Raw genomic sequence first — 22424 nt, forward strand, 5'->3', positions numbered from 1 at the left:
AGTTCCAAAGTATGTTGTCTAGCCTAGTACTTCAAACACCCAAACACCCTTGCAGAATTGTTCTAAAATGATTTTTTAAATAATCCCTTTAAAAATATATGGAGTCCCCCATATCACTCTCCCCCCTTTTTTTTTTTTTGAGACGGAGTCTTGCTGTGTCACCAAGGCTGGAGTGCAGTGGCGCGATCTCTGCTCACTGCAACCTTCGCCTCCCAGGTTCAAGCGATTCTTCTGCCTCAGCCTCCTGAGTAGCTGGGACTACAGGCACGTGCCACCATGCCCAGCTAATTATTGTATTTTTAGTAGAGACAGGGTTTCACTATATTGGCCAGGCTGGTCTCGAACTCCTGACCTTATGATCCACCTGCCTTGGCCTCCCAAAGTGCTAGGATTACAGGCGTGAGCCACCGTGCCCGGCCTTACCCCTTTTGTAAAATGATTCACACATCATTCTGAGTAAAAGCCAGACATGTCTGATGTTGGCTATGGGTTTGTTTTTTTTTTAAAAAAAAAGGAAAGAAAGTGAGACACAGAATACACATTGTAACATTGTATGATTTCACTTACATAAAATTCTAGGAAATACAAGCTAATCTGTTGTCACAAAAAGCAGATCAGTGGTTGCCTGGGGCCAGGGGTAGAGGGAAGAATGGACTGCAAAAGGACATGAAGCGGACAGGCTCGGTGGCAGCACTTTGGGAGGCTAAGACAGGGGAACTGCTTAAGCCCAGAAACTCAAGGCCAGCCTGGGCAACATAAATAAAAAATTAGGTGGGCGTGGTGGTGCGTGCCTGTGGTCCCAGCTACTCGGGAGGCTGAGGTGGAAGGACTGCTTGAGCCCAGGAGGCTGAGGTTGCAGTGAGCCGTGTTCACGCCACCACACTCCAGCCTGGGAGACAGAGCAAGATACTGTCCAAAAAAACAAAACAGAAAAGAAAAACAAAACAAAAAGGGCCATGAAGCATCTTTTTCAGGTCAAGAAAATGTTGTGTCTTTATTGTGATAGTGGTTTCACTGGTGTACAAAACTTTGAATATATCCCATCAAATTGTGTACCATTGATTGATTGATTGATTGATTGAGACAGTCTTGCTCTGTCACCTAGGCTGGAATGCAGTGGCGTGATCTCAGCTCACTGCAACCACTGCCTCCTGGGTTCAAGCGATTCTTGTGGCATTGCCACCCAAGTAGCTGGGATTACAGGCACCCACCACCACACCCAGCTAATTTTTGTATCTTTAGTAGAGACAGGGTTTCACCATGTTGGCCAGGCTGGACTCGAACGCCTGACATCAAGGGATCCACTCGCCTCAGCCTCCCGAAGTGCTGGGATTACAGGCATGAGCCACCGCACCCGGACAAACTGTACAAGTTAGATGGATACAGTTTATTCTATGTAAATTATACCTCAATAATTTTTTTAAAACAAGAGGAAGGAACCTAAACAGTCTGCAGCAAACAGATCAATGAAAATGAATGTGCTCATCATCACCAATAAAAGGTGCTGAAAATGTCAGTTAGTACCCCTAGTGTGCCACTGAGGCTATTTGAAGTCCTTCAGAAAACTGAGTGACACAGTGACACCCCATCTAAAAAAAAAAAAAAAGAATTTAAAAATCTGTCTATTCAGAACTAAATCATTATTTGAGTGGACTCATCTTCAAAAGTCTTTAACACATTTTGGGGACACAGATGTCTATTAGAAAATACCATTGGGGTGGGAGGATCACTTGAGCCAAGGAAGTCAAGGCTGCAGTGAGCTATGATCATGCCACTGCACTCCAGCCTGGGTGACAGAGAAAGATCCCATTTTAAAAAAAAGCTTTCACAGTCACCAAGAGACACAAGGATACTGAGAGGTTAGGAACACAAAGTTCAACCACTGGACTATAGTCCAATAAATACAGCAAAAATTAGACTAAGATTATTCACAAGGTGAAATTTCATGGTTTGAATTTTCTTTTTTTTTTTTTTTTTGAGATGGAGTCTCGCTCTTGTTGCCCAGGCTTCCTGGGTTCATGCCATTCTCCTGCCTCAGCCTCCCAAGTAGCTGGGACTACAGGCACCTGCCACCATGCCCAGCTAATTTCTTTGTATTTTTAGTAGAGACAAGGTTTCACTGTGTTAGCCAGGATGGTCTCGATCTCCTGACCTCGTGATCCGCCTGCCTCTGGCCTCCCAAAGTGCTGGGATTACAGGAGTGAGCCACCGCGCCCGGCCTCAAGGTTTGAATTTTCACCATAACTTAAGAAACCCTCATCCTTTGGGGGAATGACAGTGAATGCAGTTTTAAAAAAAGAGGCCAGGCGCAGTGGCTCACGCCTGTAATCCCAGCACTTTGGGAGGCCAGAGGTGGGCGGATCACGAGGTCAGGAGATCGAGACCATCCTGGCTAACATATTGAAATCCTGTCTCTACTAAAATTCAAAAAATTAGCCTGGTGTGGTAGTGGGTGCCTACATTCCCAGCTACTCAGGAGGCTGAGACAGGAGAATGGCGTGAATCTGGGAGGTGGAGCTTGCAGTGAGCCAAGATCGCGCCACTGCACTCCAGCCTGGGCAACAAAGCGAGACTCCATCTCAAAAAAAAAAAAAAAAAAAAAGAAAAGAAAAAGAAACCCTACTATGAATTAAACAGGTCTTCGTTAGAGATCAAAGTTCTCCTTCTGATTAGAATATAAGGTACCTGAGAACTCTATTTATGTCTAAATTGCAAGGCCCATAGAGTGCCCAGCTCATAATAGGTGTTCAATAAATATCTGTTGAATAGATGAATAAAAAACAACCTGGGAAAGAAGCTGCTATAATTTTCCCATTCTAATACACGTAAACACTAGCCAAGGTTCTTAGAACAAAGTTCATCCTGCCAACACTGACAGAGGCAGGAAAAAACTGTAATTATATTAACAACTCAAATGATTAAAAAAAAAATTCAGCCTGGCGCAGTGACTCACGCCTATAATCCCAGCACTTTGGGAGGCTGAAGCGGGTGGACTGCCTGAGGTCAGGAGTTCAAGACCAGTCTGGCCAACATGGTGAAACCCCTTCTCTACTAAAAATATAAAAAAATTCGCTGGGCGTGGCTACTTGTGAGGCTGAGGCAGGGGAATTGCTTGAACCAGAGAGGTGGAGATTGCCGTGAGCCAAGATTGTGCCACTGCACTCCAACCTGGGCGACAGAGCGAGACTTTGCCTTAAAAAAAAAAAAAAAAAAAAAAAAAAAGTTTAAAAAAAATTTCAAAAAAAAGTTAAAAAAATAATAATTCTATATCAAGAAGGATAAATTAACAAGTATCATCATATACTGGTGTGAGGTGTAAACTGATTCACACTTTCTGAAAACCCATTTGGCAGTACATATCAAGAGACTTTAAACTCTCTAACTCAGTTAAGTCCACTTACAGGAATCTAGCCTAAGAAAATCACTGGAAATGTGAGCAAAACTTTATCTACAAGAATGTTACAGGATTCTTTCTTATAGGAACAAACTGGAAACTTCTAAATAATAAGACAGGATGATTAATTAAACTAGGGTCCATCTATATCATGCTGCCTTTGGCCGAGGCCCCAAGCATCCCTGCATGCCCTTGCTGAGAGTGCCAAACTGCTGGGTCTGTCTTCTTGTAGCTGGCGACACGAAGTTGGTTCAAGGAGACTGTAGTATGATATGCTCCCTCCCAGCGGAAGAGGCCTGGCCTGTCTACCACTTGCTATGAAAAGTGCTAAGCCCAGGCCAGGCGCGGTGGCTCATGCCTGTAATCCCAGCACTTTGGGAGGCCAAGGTAGGCAGATCACCTGAGGTCAGGAGTTCGAGACCAGCCTGACAAACGTGGAGAAACCCCATCTCTACTAAAAATTAAAAAATTAGCCGGGCATGGTGGTGCATGCCTGTAATCCCAGCTACTCGGTAGGCTGAGGCGGGAGAACTGCTTTGAACCCTGGAGGCAGAGGTTGCAGTGGGCCGAGATCGCACCATTGTACTCCAGCCCGGACAACAAAAGTGAAACTCCATCTCAAAAAAACAAAAAAGAAAGAGAGAAAGAAAGGAAGGAAAGTGCTAAGCACGTGGTGGTCCTTGGTTTCTCCGTTGTAGACAAACCCAATTCATGCATAGCCATCATCTGGGCCCATCGTGTCACCCCGTGAGACTTGAAGTCAGGGGTACCAGCACTCTCCTGCTGATGTTCCTGCGATGTGTACTACTCTGTCTCATTCTGATCCAGTAGGTCTCATTATCTGCTTTCAGCATGCATGGAGTTATGGCATGTGCTTGTAGCCCTAGCTACTCAGGAGGCTGAGGTGGGAGGACTGCTTAAGCACAGGAGATGGAGGTTGCAGTGGACTATGACACCACTGTACTCCAGCCTGCTCAACAGAGTGAGATCCTGTCTCAAAACAGAAAGAAAATTTCCATAATAGTAATTTTTTCCATGTTTGCCAAAATGCTAAAGTAAGAAGGGCACAATTCTAGCCAATTGAAGCCCACTGCCTGAGGTGGCTTCATTTTCAGACTATATGCCAACTGCCCCTGAGGAAGGACTAAAAGATACTCTCCAAAGACGCTTTGGGTAAGTGGGTGCAGCCTCAGTTCTCCATAGGTCCTGTGCGCCTAGCACTCTACGTCCCAGTGCCAAGCCCCTCTCTCATCCAACAGGGATAGGCAAAGGGATCTTTTTAGGTCACCTCCTCACTGTTGCACAGATCAGGACTCTCAAACTGGCACCTGGCCAGTGGCTGCCTAGCAACAGCTGCAACATAAAGAGAAGGTATCTCTTAAAACGAACAAAACAGAGAAAACCACACAAAGACACGTGGGGAAGCTAAAGTGGGTAGGTAGCTATATACTTGGTAGCTATAATAAAGGAGTAAAAAAAAAAAAAAATCCAAGGTTGGTTATTTTTGCTTCTTTCATCTGTTGAGCCTCTTCTTAAAAACCTCTGTAAGTTCAAAACCCTCCAAGCAGAATACGGAATGGCTTAAAGCAAAACCACATAAATTAGATAGTTACGGCTGAGGAAATGCATTCAACACTCAGCCATCCCTTCCTACAATCATGGATGCACAAATTCTTGTGAAATCATTTTATACACTCAACATGGGAAATGAAGGGAACCATCTCTGGCTGGGCCAACTCAAGCCAGAGCCTGCTTGTGCGACGTGACCTTGATGAGAACAATTTGAGGTTCCGAAGCGTGGGTTTCCACACCTGGGGTCCCGAAATTTAGGAGCATTAAAAGTGTATTTGTGTGCATGTGTGTGTACAAGCGTGTGCATGTATGTACATATTCATTCATTCACTCATTCCTGGATCCGACCCTGGGGGATCCTGGTAGAGTTGGTATGGCTAGAGTAAGGACCCAGAATAAATGGTTTTGAAAAATTCCTCCAGGGATTCTGAAGGTTAGTCAAGTATGGGAACCACCATTCTAACCTAAATTTACTAGATTATGAACTTTAAAAGGGTAGGCTAAACAAACCACTTCTGCATGTTCATCTGCCTAGGACATCTGACTACCACAATTGCAAAAGGTGCCCAGGTGGAACAGAAAATACATGGTTGAATTTTACAAATTTAGACGTATAAAGCTAAAAACTCAAGAAACACTGAATTCCCTCTTTTGACTACTGATGTTTTAATTCTGGCCTCTATCCAAATAGCTAGGGTTTTTTGTTTTTTTCTTTTTATATATGTTCAAAAGAAAGCAACAACATTTTACTATCTTAAAACCCTCTTTTCTAAACACAAGAAAATCAAAAATCCCATTACAACAGACCTCAAGATTTTTAAATAGAAGTGAAAAGTAATTTTACACAAAAAGCATCATATACTTATCTTTCTAAAAGTAACAGATATCAAGTAAGTCTGATGACATCACTTCTCAAAACCAAAATATACCCCAGATGCTCCTCAACTTACAGTGGGGTTACTTTCCAATAAACCCATCGTAAAGTCAACCATCATAAGTCAGAGATGGTCTGTATATATTTTCTTGATAAACAGGATACCCGCCTCCCGGGTTCAAGCGATTCTCCTGCCTCAGCCTCCTGAGTAGCTGGGACTACAGGCATGCATCACCACACCTGGCTAATTTTTGTATTTTTAGCAGAGACAGGGTTTCACCATGTTGGTCAGGCTGGTCTTGAACTCCTGACCTCATGATCTACCTGCCTTGGCCTCCCAGAGTGCTGGGATTAACGGTGTGAGCCACTGCGCCCAGCCTCGCGATTTCCAAGTTTTCAGTCACATAGCAATGATACAATAAACACCCTTGTGCACATATTCTGGTACACATGAGCAGTTCCCCACCTTTTGAGTCAAAACTCAAGAGGTTCTTGTTTTCTCCAAGGTTCAGATCTCCAAAGGGAACTAATTCTCACAGGAACTGTTTTTTCCTTGTCCTTCTGCTCTAGGCTGGAATGGGGTGATATGTAACCTATTTCCGTGTTAAAATCAATTGACCTTGGGAATGTGACAATATAGGGAACTAAAAGCACTCACACTACTCAAAGCTTATTAAAACCTCTTTAAAAATCAAAAGAGGCTGGGCTTAGTGGCTCATGCCTGTAATCCCAACACTTTGGGAGGCCAAGGTGGGAGGACTGCTAGAGGCCAGGGGTTTGAGATCAGCCTGAGCAACACAGCGAGACGCTATCTCTACAAAAAATGAAAAAACAACTAGTCGGGCACAACGGCATACATATGGTCCTGTTACACGTAGTCCTGTACAGGCACGAGCGGGTCAGGAGAGGGATCCCCGTGCCCCCACCCACCAGGAATACTGGCGATCATCAAGTGATAGGTCAGCAGTTATCACACTCCCTCTCTAAACATGATAACTGACTGGGCATGGTGGCTCACGCCTGTAATCCTAGCACTTTGGGAGAATGAGGCGGGCAGATGACGTAAGCTCACAAGTCTGGGCAACATGGCAAAACGCCATCTCTACAAAAAATACAAAAATTAGCCAGGCATGGTGATGCACACCTGTAGTCCCAGCTACTGACGAGGCTGAGGTGGGAGGATGGCTTGAGTCTCCGGGGCAGAGGGTGCAGTGAGCCAAGATTGTGTCACTGCACTCCAGCCTGGGCAACAGACCCAGACCCTGCCTCAAAAAATAAAAAATAACGCCCAGCGCGGTGCCTCAGGCCTGTAATCCCAGCACTCTGAGAAGCTGGTGGGGGGGGGGGGGGTGTGGATCACCTGAGATCAGGAGTTCGAGACAAGACTGACCAACATGGTGAAACCCCGTCTCTACTAAAAATACAAAAATTAGCCGGGCGTGGTGCCACATGCCTGTAATCCGAGCTACTCAGGAGGCTGAGGCGGGAGAATCGCTTGAACCCGGGAGGCGGAGTTTGCAGTGAGCCAAGATGGCACCACAGCACGCCAGCCTGGGCAACAAGAGCGAAACTCTGTCTCATAAATAAATAAATAAATAAAATAATAACTAATTGGCAGCCAGCACCAAGGAGCGGTAATTCCTTGATGGTCCACAGTTGTTACACTAAAGTGATAACTGACAGCTGGCGCCAGGGAGCAGCAATTTCCCAAATAGATACTAACACTTGAAATTGGTAATCAGCTTCCAACAAAATCTCAGGAATTGGACGAGAGAGCTCGAGCATGCGCATTAAGAGACAAAATGGTGGAGTATGACCTTCTGGGGGCATTCCACCGGAAAGGGAAGACAGTCTGACAGGCACCGCGCTGGTGCGCCGCTCACCCTTACGGAAGCATGAAGGCAAAGCGGCTCAAGACGCCGGCCACGGCCAGCACATAAAATCATAGGATCGGCCGGGCGCGGTGGCTCACACCTGTAATCCCAGCACTTTGGGAGGCCGAGACGGACGGATCACGAGGTCAGGAGATCAAGACCATCCTGGCTAACACAGTGAAACCCCGTCTCTATTAAAAAATACAAAAAAACTAGTTGGGCGAGGTGGCGGGCGCCTGTAGTCCCAGCTACTCAGGAGGCTGAGGCAGGAGAATGGCGTAAATCCGGGAGGCGGAGCTTGCAGTGAGCCGAGCTCTCGCCACTGCACTCCAGCCTGGGCAACAGAGCAAGATTCCGTCTCAAAAAAAAAAAAAAAAAAAAAAATCCTAGGATCAAGGTTGAATGGGGCACATGTCCTTTAAGTTGCCTACTTAGGTCTCTTCCAAGTGTACTTTCCTTTCTTTCCTGCTCTAAAGCTTTTTAATAAACTTATACTCCTGCGCTAATACTTGCCTAGGTCTCTTTTTCTGCCTTCTGCCCCTCAGTCTAATTCTTTCTTCTGAGGAAGAACTGAGGTTGCCGCAGACTGGGCGGTAATTCAGATATCTGTCGCTCGCACCCCTCACAGTTCCAGCTGTTCAGAAGGCCGCGGTTGAAAGGATCAAGAGGCTCATTTAAGCCCAGGAGATTGAGGCTGCAGTGAGCCATGATCATGCCACTGCACTCCAGCCTCGGGGATAAAGTGGGACCCAGTCTCAAAAAAAAAAAGATTTTAACTGTATGCTTTTCTCCATCCATTAATTTCTACTATTAAAAGTGTTATTTTGGCCGGGCGCAGTGGCTCACGCCTGTAATCCCAGCACTTTGGGAGGCCGAGGCAGGCGGATCACGAGGTCAGGAGATCGAGACCATCCTGGCTAACACGGTGAAACCCCGTCTCTACTAAAAATACAAAAAATTAGCCGGGCGTGGCAGCGGGCGCCTGTAGTCCCAGCTACTCGGGAGGCTGAGGCAGGAGAATGGTGTGAACCTGGGAAGAGGAGCTTGCAGTGAGCCGAGATCACCACTGCACTCCAGCCTGGGGGACACAGCGAGACTCTGTCTCAAAAAAAAAAAAAAAATGTTACTTTAAAGAACTTTTTAAAGCTTAAATTCCTCTTATTAGAATGTTATACACACACATTTGTACGTTTGAGAAAACAGGAGTCTAAAGCAAGAGCTGGAAAAGAACAGTAGTAGTCAGCTAGACATTTGGTTTTGTATCTATTCCGAGTGGAAATTAAATCAAATGAGCCTTTAACATATACATGTGAAAGAGTAATAGCATCTGGCCTGCTTCCTCCACACAATGAGGTGTCCATCATGTGACATGGGGGAAAACAGCAGATTTCTGGGAAAATAATTACCAAATAATGTTGTGCCAACATCTTCTTCTAGAATAATAAACTTCTTTTTCCTATCAAGGTCCATTGTTCAGTGACATTTCCATTACCTGACAACAGGAAAAATTATCTTTACTCTCAGAGTACAAAAACATTCCTAAGAACAGAGAGCAACAACATAACCTTCTGACTCAAGATAGTCTCTGTTCCAGTAATTTGATGACAAATAGTGTTGCTGATCAGCAGAATATAGAGTGGAAGGGGCGGCTTTTTGGCACATGCCTTCCCCTACCTTTCAATTAGGAGCACTCTTTTAAAACTAGAAATGTTTCAAAAAGTCAGACAAAGTCTACAAAGTACTACAAATTACTGCAATAATACCCATGAGGCACACTTCCATAAGAAGAAAATGATATGCAGGAAGGATTAAACTGCCCATCCACACAAGAAACATTTCATGGGCAAAGGCACTAAGGTAGATGTAGTCAACACAATAATGGTCCCAAAGATATACATGTCCTAATCACTGGAACCTGTGACTATGTTAAATTCCATGGCAAAAGGGGATTAAGTTTGCAGATTGAATTAAATTTCCTAATCAGCCAACTTAGAAGAGGGAGATTATCCTAGATCATTCAGGTGAGCACATGGATTCTTCCAAATGGAAGAGGGAGGCAGGGCAGTCAGTGTCAGAGTTATGAAAGGGGAGACTCAACCAGCCACTGCTGGCTTTGAAGATGCCGGGAGGAGCTAAGAGCCAAGGAGTGTGGGCAGCCTCTAGAAGCTGGAAAGGTAAGGAGGCAGATCTTTCCCTAGAGCCTCCAGAAAGAAACATAACCCTGCTGAAACACGATTTTAGCCCAGTGAGACCCATTCCAGACTTCTGGCCTCCAAACTATAAGATAATAATGTATATTGTCTTAAGCCACTAAATTTGTGATAATTTGTCATGGCAGCAACAGGAAACTAATACAATGGAAATGTCCATCTGGCTGCTTTCTGGATGTTTTTAACCTCAAAAAAAGACTTTGGCCAGGCACAGTGGCTCACGCCTATAATCCCAGCACTTCGGGAGGAAGAGGCAGGTGGATCACCTAAGGTCAGGGGTTCGAGACCAGCCTTCCCAATGTGGTGAAACCCTGTCTCTACTAAAAATACAAAATTAGCCAGGAATGGTGGCACATGCCTGTAATCCCAGCTACCTGGGAGGCTGAGGCAGGAGAATCGCTTAAACCTAGGAGACGGAGGTTGCAGTGAGCTGGGATCGCACCACTGCATTCCAGCCTGGGTGACAGAGTGAGACTCCCATCTCCAAAAAAAAAAAAAAAGTAATGCCATTCTAGAGGAGATAAAGTAAAAAAAAACGTAATCCTCATTCTAGAGGAGATAAGCATGAAGTGGGCTATTCAGAAGTCCAAGAGGGTTTCAATGCCAAGCAAGACAACTGGTGAGCCCTCAAAAGCTGTATCTGACTCTATTGTCAGGTTGCTGTCCTGACTAAAAGAATGATGGTCCCTGGCCGGGCGCGGTGGCTCAAGCCTGTAATCCCAGCACTTTGGGAGGCCGAGACGGGCGGATCACGAGGTCAGGAGATCGAGACCATCCTGGCTAACACGGTGAAACCCCGTCTCTACTAAAAAGTACAAAAAAAAAAACCTAGCCGGGTGAGGTGGCGGGCGCCTGTAGTCCCAGCTACTCGGGAGGCTGAGGCAGGAGAATGGCGTAAACCCGGGAGGCGGAGCTTGCAGTGAGCTGAGATCCGGCCACTGCACTCCAGCCTGGGCGACAGAGCAAGACTCCATCTCCAAAAAAAAAAAAAAAAAAAGAATGATGGTCCCTCAGAAGACAAAAACCAAGAGGTGTCACAGCACAAGACAATAGTGTTTCCAGGGGTCCCTGGATGTGCTCCCCAAGAACCAGAGTCCACAGATGAGCTGAGAGCAGGCAAACGATCACAACTTGATTTTTTAAAAATCCTGCAAGAGCATGAATAAACTGGCATAAATCCAAGTCCCAAAGTCTATTTTTGAACCTGTAAAGCTAGAGGATCTTGTCTTGAGATCCTTGGTGACCCTACCACAGTACTCATGTTCCAATGAGGCCCTGTCAAAAACCAGCCTTAGGCTGTGCACGGTGGCTCACACCTGTAATCCTAGCACTTTGGGAGGTGGGAGGATCGTCGGAGCCCAGGAGTTTGAGACCAGCCTGGGCAACATAGTGAGACCCCATCTCTACAGAAAAAAAAAAAAAAAACCGCCAGCCCCTCCTCTAGCAGAAGACAAAAGCTTCCAAGTCAAGGCTTCGGGCAGGAAGACTCTGGGAGGTGCTCTGTAACTCCTTGGAAGAAACGCCATTCTGCTAGTGTTCTCCTGTCTCACTGTTAAACGAGTTCTTTCAGCAGCCTTTTTATTTAGTCAAAAAGGGCAGAAGGGCAAAGAGAAGCCATGAAAAGGCCCCTGGAAATGGCTGAGAGACAAGCTCAGTAAGATTTGTTAACCTTTACCTGGTTACCTGGATTTCTCATAAACTCTAGTGGCCCAACCACAAAACATGTTCTGGCTCTAGGGAATCATCAAAGGCCAGGCTGCGTAATTCTTGTTGCCACAACGTCAAACCCAGTTTACCACAGTCCCTGGGAGGAAACAGCAGCCCCTAAACTGAATGCTACCCGGAGGATTAGGGAAAAATATACTGCCTTTACTGCATGAACCTACAAACTCCTCAAATTTCAACCCTAAGATTAACAATGGCTCTTTCAACATAAATGTGTGTAATAACCAGCAACACAGGCTTAAACAAAACTCTCTACAAACTATATCAAGATATAAAACTCTGTATCCCACTCCCAGGAGAAAGAAAGTTTAGAAAGTACATAAATTCATCTCTGAGAGGTCTGAGAAAAACAAAAAAAAACAAAGAAAATACACAAATAGCATATAAGGTATGTAAAAGTGCAAGGACATAAAAATGAGGAGGGGGTGTGAATGAGCAGTCAGTATAGAAAAAGCCCATTCAAAGCACGATCTTTGCATGGAGCCTGAGAAATGCAGCTTGCGGTGCCAGCTCAGCCACTCATCAGCTATGTCCCTTTAGAATCTCTCTACGTCTCCATTTCCTCACCTATAAAATCAGTACATTATTTGTTCCCACCCACAGGGTAACTGTGAGGATTAAAGGAGAACTTACGAAAAATGTTCGGCAATGAACTTCATGTGCAGCAAGCTGTGAACTCCTAGTGTGGGAGTAGTGAAAGCAGTGACACCTACTCTGGCATGTTCCCATCTCATTTCATCCCAGGAGGTAACTGCCTGGGTAGACCCCAAAGTCTAGGTTGTAATCCCTAATTCTTTTGGGATATTATAAACCCATAAAATAAATATTTCAATTCTAATTCTAAAAATCTTTTTAGAATTTAATTTCCTCCATGCTTTGTCACTGCAGTCTGGACACAGAGAAATCGTAGAAGTCTTTGTCAAAGTTAGAGAACAAGTTGAAGAAGTCTCCATCTTCAATACATTAGTAAAAGTCAATGTAGTCTGTAATCTGGTAGTCTGTAATCCCAGCACTTTGGGAGTCCGAGATGGGAAGACTGCTTGAGGCCAGGAATTCAAGACCAGCCTGGTCAACATAGTAAGACCCCATGTCTAAATTTTTTTAAACAATTTGTTTTAAGTACGTCTCACTCAGAACACAGTGAAAGCTGAAAGTCCCCAGGCTCCCATAGCATTTGTTGGTATCTCCACCATAGCAAATTTCCATGTGAACCGCCCTACACTGTGAGCTTCTGGAAAGCAGGGCCTGTATCTTAAAATTCTTCACAGCCTGAGCATCAAGCAAATACCCTGACACAAATAATTTAAAAGGTCTGAACAAATGGATGAATAGATGAACAAATGGATGAATAGATGAACAAATGGATGAATAGATGAACAAATGGATGGTTGGATAGATGGAAAACAATTTAAATGGCAAGAAACAGAAAAGAATCTAGTGTTTTTTTCAAGCCTGAATGATTGGAGTGACAAGTAAACGGTGATAAAAGTTCAAAAACTCAGGGAAGTCTAGAGGAAACACCAGAATAAAAGGGCCAGGAGCAAGCCTTGGACACGCTACATCTCGGACAATGATGGAATATCCATGGGGAATGAGCAGGAAGCACTTGAAAATGCCAGAATAGAGCTAAAATTCAAATTCTCTTAATTTCAATCATTAGGGCTGTTGGAAATAATATTTCAGGGAATTAGAGAACACAAAAGAAAGTAACTTAAGATAAACAGGTTTCAAAAACACATATAGTCTGCAGCTGCTGTGTACAGAAGCCAGAACAGACAAAATGAAATGTGAGACCGATCATCCTGGAGCTTTACAACACAGCACATATGAATGCTTTCATTGAAGACTAGCTCAGAATCATCGCCCAAAGGTATAAAAAAGAGTCTATAAATAGTCTTAATATCCCCCAGGTAAAAACAAAAAGCTCTCCACTCTGCATCAACTTTCAGCTCCTGCCCTTTCTCGCTTTCCATTTACCATCTAGTTACCCAAAGAGTTATATACTTCTGCCTTCAAAGTCTCCTTTTCAGATCGCTTCCTCTACCCAGCCCTTCAGTGGTGGTATTCCAAAACAACATCCTTGCACTTCTCAATCAGCCTGCGGCATCACCCACTCCCTAGGTTCCACTCCCACTCATGCATTGATCACCTCTGGAGTTCCAGGTCCCAATTCAGCTATTGAAATGGGTCTCTCAAAGTGGACACTGTAAAAGTACCACAAAACTCGACAGAATACGCCCAAAACCGAAGCCTGTTCTGAGTATGGAAACTCTCCAAGCAGTCATCCAGACAGAAACCTGGCACTCACTTTCGTCACTCTGTCTCCCTTGTCTCCTTTCAATGCTGTCCCTCGCAAACACTGGCAACCAAATCCATCAATTTCATGTCCTTCACCAGTCCTGTATTTACTGTCTCCTACCTCCTACTCCCACAGCCTGAATTCAAGCCCTCATCACCTAGCTCACCTATCTCCATAAGTTCCTTAAGGGTCTCTCCACTGCCAATCTGAGCCACACTAAGTCAGAAGAATCTTTCTAAAATGCAATATAATGCTCTGCTTTTCCCTCTCCTTTCCTCCACCTGCTTCCTTTCTCCCTCCCTTCCCCTCTTGGCAAAAATAGAAAATAAAAATTAAAAAAAGAGCAGGCACAGTGGCTCACACCAGCACCTTGGGAGATGGAGGTTGGCAAATCACTTGAGGCCAGGAAATCAAGACCAGCCTGGCCAACATGGCAAAACCCCGTTTCTACTAAAAATACAAAAATTGGCCGGGTGTGGTGGCATGTGCCTGTAATCCCAGCTACTCAGGAGGTTGAGGCACGAAAATCACTTGAACCCAGGAGGCGGAAGTTGCAGTGAGCTGAGATCACGCCAGTGAACTCCAGCCTGGGCAACACAGCAAGACTATGTCTCAAAACAAAAAGCAAAATAATCATCATAAAATACTCCTGGTTTAAACCCTATGATAGCTCCATGTCCCAGAGAATAAGTCCTGGGTAACAACACATACTGAAGCGCCCCCATAACTATCCCCCATTTCTTCGAACCCTGCCTCTGGCCTCCTCCCTCTGCTCAGAGCCAGCTCTCCAGGCACAAAGAACCACTTGTAGCTCCCCAAGTGGCCAAACTGCTTCACACCTCCTGTCCTCTCATTCTCTTTGCTTGATACATATTTCTCTGCAATGTTTTCCTACTTGGCACTAACTCATCTTTCACAATCCAGCCCAAGGGCCAGCTCCTCTATAAACTCCCCTGGCCAGTCCAGTGTCATCCCAACGCCGGTGGAACTGGCACTGCTCTCCTTGGTTTACCTACGTTTTTCATGCACACACCTGCCACATCTACTGTAACATGCTCCTTCACAGCTTGCTGCCATGTTTGTCTCCTCCTTCTAGACTCAAAGCATCGGTGACAACAGGGACTACATAGTATGAAATGATCACTCATGCTTGTTGATTGGATAAACAATTACAAACTGCTCACAGAAACAAACCTGTGAGCCGGATGCGGTGGCTCACACCTGTAATTCCGACACTTTGGGAGGCCGAGGCAGGTGGATCCCCTGAGGTCAGGAGTTTGAAACCAGCGTGGCCAACATGGTGAAACCCCGTCTCTACTAAAAATACAAAAATTGGCCAGGCGCAGTGGCTCATGCCTGTAATCCCAGCACTTTGGGGGGCCGAGGTGGGCAGATTACAAGGTCAGTAGATAGATACCATCCTGGCCAACATGGTGAAACCCCATCTGTACTAAACATACAAAACTTAGCCGGGTGTGGTGGCACGTACCTGTAATCCCAGTTACTCGGGAGGCTGAGGCAGGAGAATCATTTGAGCCAGGGAGTCAGAGGTTGCAGTGAGCCGAGATCGCACCACTGCACTCCAACCTGGCGACAGAGCAAGACTTTGTCTCAAAAAAAAAAGAAAAAAAAGAAAAAAACAAAAATTAGCCAAGCATGGTGGTGGGTTTCTATAGTCCCAACTGCTTGGGAGGCTGAGGCAGGAGAATTGCTTAAACCCCGGACGTGGAGGATGCAGTGAGCTGAAATCGTGCCACTGCACTCCAGCCTGGGCAACAAGAGCGAAACTCCATCTCAAAAAAAAAAAAAAAAAAAAAGGAAAAAAAAAACCAAATCTGTGACATTACTAGACAATAGGTGTTTTTTTTGTTTTGTTTTTGCTTTTTTGAGACAGAGTCTCACTGTTGCCCAGGCTGGAGTGCAGCGGTGCGACCTCGGCTCACTGCAATCTCCACTTCCCGGGTTCAAGCGATTCTCCTGGCTCAGCCTCCCAAGTAGCTGGGACTACAGACGTGCACTACCACGCCTGGCTAGTTTTTATATTTTTAGTAGAGACGGGGTTTCACCATGTTGGCTGGATGGTCTCAATCTCTTGACTTCATGATCTTCCTGCCTTGGCCTGGGATTACAGGCGTGAGCCACAGCGCCCGACCGAAAATAGGCTTTTTTAATAGCCTTATGCCAATTCCATCATTCATACCTAACACTACTAATTACAACATAGATTTAACAATGCCAGGTAAGGGCATGCTTCTGAAACAGAAGCCTTGAAGACTCAAGAAAAGGTAGAAAATGGCCAAGAGCAGGAGTTCACACCTGCAATCCCAGCACTTCGGGAGGCCAAGGCAGGCAGATTGTTTGAGCTCAGAGGTTCAAGACCAGCATGGCCAACATGGTGAAACACTGACTCTCCTAAAAATACAAAAACTGGCCAGGTGCAGTAGCTCACATCAGTAATCCCAGCACTTTGGGAGGCCAAGGTGGGCAAATCACATGAGGCCAGGAGTTTGACACCAGCCTGCCCAACATGGCAAAATCCCATCTCTACTAAAAATACATAAATTAGCCAGGCGTGGTGGTGTCCACCTATAATCCCAGCTACTCAGGAGGCTGAGGCAGGTGAACTGCCTGAACCTGGGAGGCAGAGGTTACAGTTAGTGAAGATCACGCCACTGCACTCCAGCCTGGGCAACAGAGCAAGGCCTCGTCTGAAAAATAAAATAAAATAAAAATACAAAAATTAGCCAGGTGCAGTGGCGCATGCCTGTAATCCCAGCTACTCAGGTGGATGAAGCATGAGAAATGCCTGAACCCAGGAGGCAGAGGTTGCAGTGAGCCGAGATCACACCACTGCCCTCCAACCGGGATGACAGAGCAAGACCGTCTCAAAGAAAAAAAATGGCTGGGTACAGTGGCTCACACCTGAATCCTAGCACTTTGGGAGGCCGAGGCGGGCAGATCATGAGGTCAGGAGATAAGACACCATCCTGGCCAACATGGTGAAACCCTGTCCCTACTAATAATACAAAAATTAGCTGGGCGTGGTGGCATGAGCCTGTAGTCCCAGCTGCTTGGGAGATTGAGGCAGGAGAATAGCTTGAACCAGGGAGTTGGAGGTTGCAGTGAGCCGAGATTGCGCCACTGCACTCCAGCCTGGCGACAGAACAAGACTCCATCTCAAAAAAAAAAAAAAAAGGTGGAAAATATAAAAAGACTTGGATAAGGAAGGTATTATCCTGGCCCTTGTTATAAAATTCAGTCACTAAAGAAAGCAGCTAATAACCATCTCATTACCATAAGAGCAGAAATATACAATGTCACGCTATCCTGGATAATGACCAGTCATAGAAATCCCCTACATACCCTTCACTGCTTTTGTGTTTTTCTGAAGTTAATGCAAACAGAGAAGCAAAACAACATTAGCAGCAGTTTCAGAGGATGTGGGATTCACTTCTTGATCATTTCTAAATAATTTTCCACCTCCTCCATGCCTCTATTATTGCAACTGAAACTAAATTGCAACAATACTTAGAGACAATCAAGAAGTAGTGTGGCAATGGAGCAAATGAACAGGTTCAGGCAAAGTACTTTTCTTTAGAAACCCACTCTGAAGACTTTCATCTTGGAGAAGAGAGCAGGAAAGGGGTGGAACAATAACAGGAAAGCAGACTCAACCGGCTACACGGCTCTCAAGCTGAAGTCTACCAACGGTCCAGCACAAAACACAGAGAGATGTTTCATCCCTCCTGTTCCAAATGACCTACGATGTATGCCCCCATACTTGAAATAAGAAGGCAATCTCCTAATTCTTACTATAGAGTAAGTGTCCTAACTGATTGCCAATGCAAGAAATATAGAAGAAAAAATCTGTTTGACGAAATCTCTTTTGATTAACCCACGGAATATTTAGAAGGAGCAGGTATGATCCATAAGATTCCAGAAACTGAACTGTTTTGTTTTATTTTTATTTTTTGAGATGGAGTCTCACTCTGTTGCCAGGCTGGAGTGCAGTGGCGTGATCTCGGCTCACTACGACCTCCGCCTCCCAGGTTCAAGTGATTCTCCTCCCTCAGCCTCCTGAGTAGCTGGGACTACAGGCACGTACCACCACGCCCAGCTGATTTTTGTATTTTTATTAGAGACAGGGTTTCACCATGTTGGCCAGGATGGTCTCGATCTCTTGACCTCGTGATCCGCCCGCCTCGGCCTCCCAAAGTGCTGGGATTACAGGTGTGAGCCACTGCATCTGGCCTATCTGGCCTGTTTTGTTTTTTGTTTTTTTTTTTGAGATGGAGTCTTGCTCTGTCGCCCAGGCTGGAGTGCAGTGGCCGGATCTCAGCTCACTGCAAGCTCCGCCTCCCGGGTTTACGCCATTCTCCTGTCTCAGCCTCCCGAGTAGCTGGGACTACAGGCGCCCGCCATCTCACCCGGCTAGTTTTTTTTTGTATTTTTTAGTAGAGACGGGGTTTCACCGTGTTAGCCAGGATGGTCTCGATCTCCTGACCTCGTGATCCGCCCGTCTCGGCCTCCCAAAGTGCTGGGATTACAGGCTTGAGCCACCGCGCCCGGCCCCTGTTTTGTTTTTGAGACATAGTCTCACTCTGTTGCCCAGGCAGGAGTGCAGTGGCATGATCTCAGCTCACTGCAACCTCTGCCTCCCAGGTTCAAGTGATTCTAGTGATTCAGCCTCCTGAGTAGCTGGGATTACAGGCGAGCACCACCATGCCCGGCTAATTTTTTGTTTTGTTTTGTATTTTAGTAGAGATGGGGTTTCACCATGTTGCCCAAGCTGCTCTTGAACTCCTGAGCTTAAGCAATCTGCCCACCTCAACCTCCCAAAGTGCTGGGATTACAAGCATGAGCCACCATGCCCAGCCCGAAACTGAATGGTTTATCATTAAAACCCAGACCAATAACATCTATTTAATTCACAGCAAGGTATGGTGGCTCATGCCTGTAATCCTAGCACTTTAGGAAGCCAAGGCAGGAGAATCACTTGAGGCCAGGAGTTCAAGACCAGCCTGGAACATAGTGAGACCCTGCTCTATTTAATTAAAAGAAAAATTATAGTTTCGGGGAAAAAAAAAAAATCTATTGGCCGGGAGCAGTGGCTCACACCTGTAATCCCAGCACTTTGGGAGGCGGAGGCAGGCAGATCACCTGAGGTTAGGAGTTCGAGGCCAGCCTTACCAACATGGTGAAACCACATCTCTACTAAAAATAAAAAAATCAGCAGGGCACGGGTAATTCCAGCTACTCAAGAGGCTGAAGCACGAGAACTGCTTGAACCCAGGAGGCAGAGCTTGCAGTGAGCTGAGATTGTGCCACTGCACTCCAGCCTGGGCAACAGAGCAAGACTCCATCTCAAAAAAAGAAAAAAAAAGAAAATTAAATTTTAAAAATATCTATGTAATTCACAATTTCTCCTCGTAAGGAAACATTCTGTAGTTGGCCAGAAGACAATATATGGGTTGAGAGATCGTCCATGTTTAAAAGAAAAATTAAAAGAAAGGTAAACGACTGTTGGAGTTAGCCAAAATCTAAACTAGACCCCAGTCAAAACTGATATACATTTTCCCCATGCTTAAAACATCAGAATGACAAAAACCTGTAAATCACCTTATTTGATAGAGAAGAGTTAACCTCAGTTAAGTAAATAAATCATCATTCCTTATGACATAGCCAGTTCATAATACACAAATATGCAAAAAAAAATTTCAATCTAGCTAGTAATCAGTAGATTTAATGAGTCACCATTTGTAACTACCAAATTCAGTTTGTTTGTTTGTTTAAAAAAAAAAACCTTGAAACCTGTTGATCCTCACCGGGGGCACATTTGCACTGTTCCAAGTGCGTGTACTGATACATTGCTAAGAACAGAGTAAACTGGTACAGCCCTTTTGGAAAAAGTTGGTACCAGACATCAAGAATTCCAAAAATGTTTATACTCTCTGACCTGTTCATGTCACCTGAGAATATATCTTAAAGACCACAAAGTGTGTATAATTATGGCAACCTTATGTTCCAGATTTTCTAAGAAAGTGTTCACTGCAAGTAATTGTGTTCTTTTCAATAAAGGCAAATCAGTAAGTTAGTAACTAAGTTTGAGAACAATGGAAGTCATCCATATCACAGAAAAACAAAGAAAATGGGTTCTGCATGGGGTCAAACATGTATAGAAGTGTTCTGGTTTCTGTTTGAAATGGAGAGTTGAGGAAAAAACTCAAACTCACCATATATTAACTTTTTACGAGATGGAACTTGGTTCAATCCATTATTCCCTCCACAGTTGCTGAGCTGCCTCTGTAGCATCCCAGGCACCATGCCTATTCTGGAGACATGGTGATGAAAAGGTAAATCTTTCTTAAATGCAACCGGCTCCTCTCCCCAGCCCACAGCAGCACCCAGACGCGCCACTTGCCCAGACCTTATTTTTCTTGTTGAATCTTTTCACCACCCACACACAGGTCTCCATGGTACAGTATGATAGCTCTTCCTGTAATTCCAACATAAATCCTCCTTTTATCCAGTCTTTGGTCACAAACCGTAATACACACATGTGAAATGTTCCCAAATTTCCCATGGTACACACTCAAGATTATGCCTGCGATACAACTCCTTTCCATTAAAACACAGAAGAAACTACTCTCTTTTCTTATTAAACCCCCGAAGTACCTACCAGAGCATTCGGCATGGGAAATCGGGTTAGAACTGCCACGAGGCACTGCTCCCTCAGACAGCCCGCCATCTGTGGCTGGCATAACAGCCCTCGACTTGCTCCTGCTTTCCCTCTGTGCCACTAGGCACCCACCCCTGCAGTGACCCCAGCTCCCGAGGCATCACACCATCCACAGACCACGGGGTTAGTCCTCCTGAGGTCCTCCTGTGCGTCATGACACCACACCTAACCAGGCACAGAAACCAGGCTGAACACCCTGACAGCCTCCAGTGGCCCATGAGGCTTGGGGGGAACAATGGGGGTAGGCGAAGGGGAGAGATGGACAGAAGTTACTGATTAAAAGTGATCTTGAAAGCCTCGGGTGCTAGGGGTCTTTTTTCTTTTTACCCCTGCCCTGAGTATTCCCTCATATCCTTCCCTCAAAGGCCAAAGCCAGAGACAGTAGATACGTTTTTATGCAACTGCACCTCAATGCTTCCTGAAATATGCAAATGAACAATTTTCTTGAATGTCTTACCCCACCACTCTTCCTCTACACAGAAAGTGAAACCTAGTGTTTTTAACTCTTGCTGAAAACACTGATATTTTAACTTAAAATTAGTTCTATCTTTCTTGCTTTAGATAATGAATTAGTTCCACCTTTCCTGCTTTAGATAATCAATCTGGGAACTCAATATAAAAATTACATCAAAGGCAAATAAAAAGTAAGGTATTTCAGAAGCTGAATAAGTAAAGGACATTTGCAGACCTCGCTTCATTTGAAAACTCACCTAAAAATTATTTTAAAAATCTCTGTTGACAACTTCCCTAATTGAAGCTAACTTCTTGAAAGGAACAAAAATAAGACATGCATTTGCTATAATGAACATGATAGACTCCAGCAACTTTCATTTTAAATGTTTATATAGAAATTATGCTTAAAGGCTGGGCACAGTGGCTCATGCCTGTAATCCCAGCACTTTGGGAGGCTGAGGCGGGCAGATCACCTGAGGTGATCAGACCGGCCTGGTCAACGTGTAGGCCCTGTCTCTACTAAAAATACAAAAATTAGCCGGGTGTGGTGGCACGCACCTGTAATCCCAGCCACTTGGGAAGCTGAGACAGGAGAATCGCGTGAACCCAGGAGGCAGAAGTTGCAGTGAGCCAAGATCACGCCACTGCACTCCAGCCTGGGCAACAGAGTAAGACTCTGTCTCAACAACAACAAAAAAAGAAATTATGCTTAAAAAGGAAGTTCATAAATGAATCACAGCAACTGCAGTCATTAGCCCCAAAATGATGACCATTACAGAGCAGCAGGATTAACATACTCTCTGGAAAATCCCTCAAATACCCCCTTAAAGTGCATTATATGTGGCTTTCTGTTTACAACCCTGAACATTATTACACAGAAATATATACCGGTAACAGCACACACAAGCCAGGCGCAGTGGCTCACACCTGTAATCCTGGCACTTTGGGAGGCTGAGGTGGGCAGATCACTTGAGGCCAGGAGTTCGAGAACAGCCTGGCCAACACGGTGAAACCCCACCTCTACTAAAAATACAAAAAAATTAGCCAAGCATGGTGGCACATGCCTGTAGTCCCTGTTACTCAGGAGGCTAAGCCACGAGAATCGTTTGAACCCGGGAGGCAGAGGTTGCAGTGAGTCAAGATCGTGCCACTGGACTCCAGCCTGGACAACAGAGTGAGACTCTGTCTAAAAAAAAAAAAAAAAAAAAAGGACACATAGTATGCATGTTATAAAGAGAATGTATGCAAAATTTAATTTTTACAATTTTTTTTCTTTTTCCTGAG

At 45.0% G+C, this 22424-nt stretch overlaps 1 protein-coding gene across 3 annotated transcripts in view; it reads right to left on the reverse strand.

Annotated features, from left to right (window-relative positions):
• CYTH1 (cytohesin 1) overlaps positions 1–22424 on the reverse strand; it is a 103294-nt gene that overhangs the window by 76105 nt on the left and 4765 nt on the right. The window contains exon 1 of one of the 3 annotated variants that reach the window (XM_037993494.2): positions 20182–20279. The exons of 1 other annotated variant lie outside the window; for it this stretch is intronic. In XM_037993494.2, coding sequence (XP_037849422.2) covers positions 20182–20272 — 91 coding nt within the window. In that variant the 5' untranslated portion in view covers positions 20273–20279. Of the gene's footprint in view, positions 1–9120; positions 9191–20181; positions 20280–22424 lie in introns of those variants that run through there. One more of the 3 variants, XM_008013111.3, reaches the window with a different exon arrangement.

This window comes from Chlorocebus sabaeus, chromosome 16, assembly GCF_047675955.1.
Source record: "Chlorocebus sabaeus isolate Y175 chromosome 16, mChlSab1.0.hap1, whole genome shotgun sequence".
NCBI classification, from domain to species: domain Eukaryota; kingdom Metazoa; phylum Chordata; class Mammalia; order Primates; family Cercopithecidae; genus Chlorocebus; species Chlorocebus sabaeus.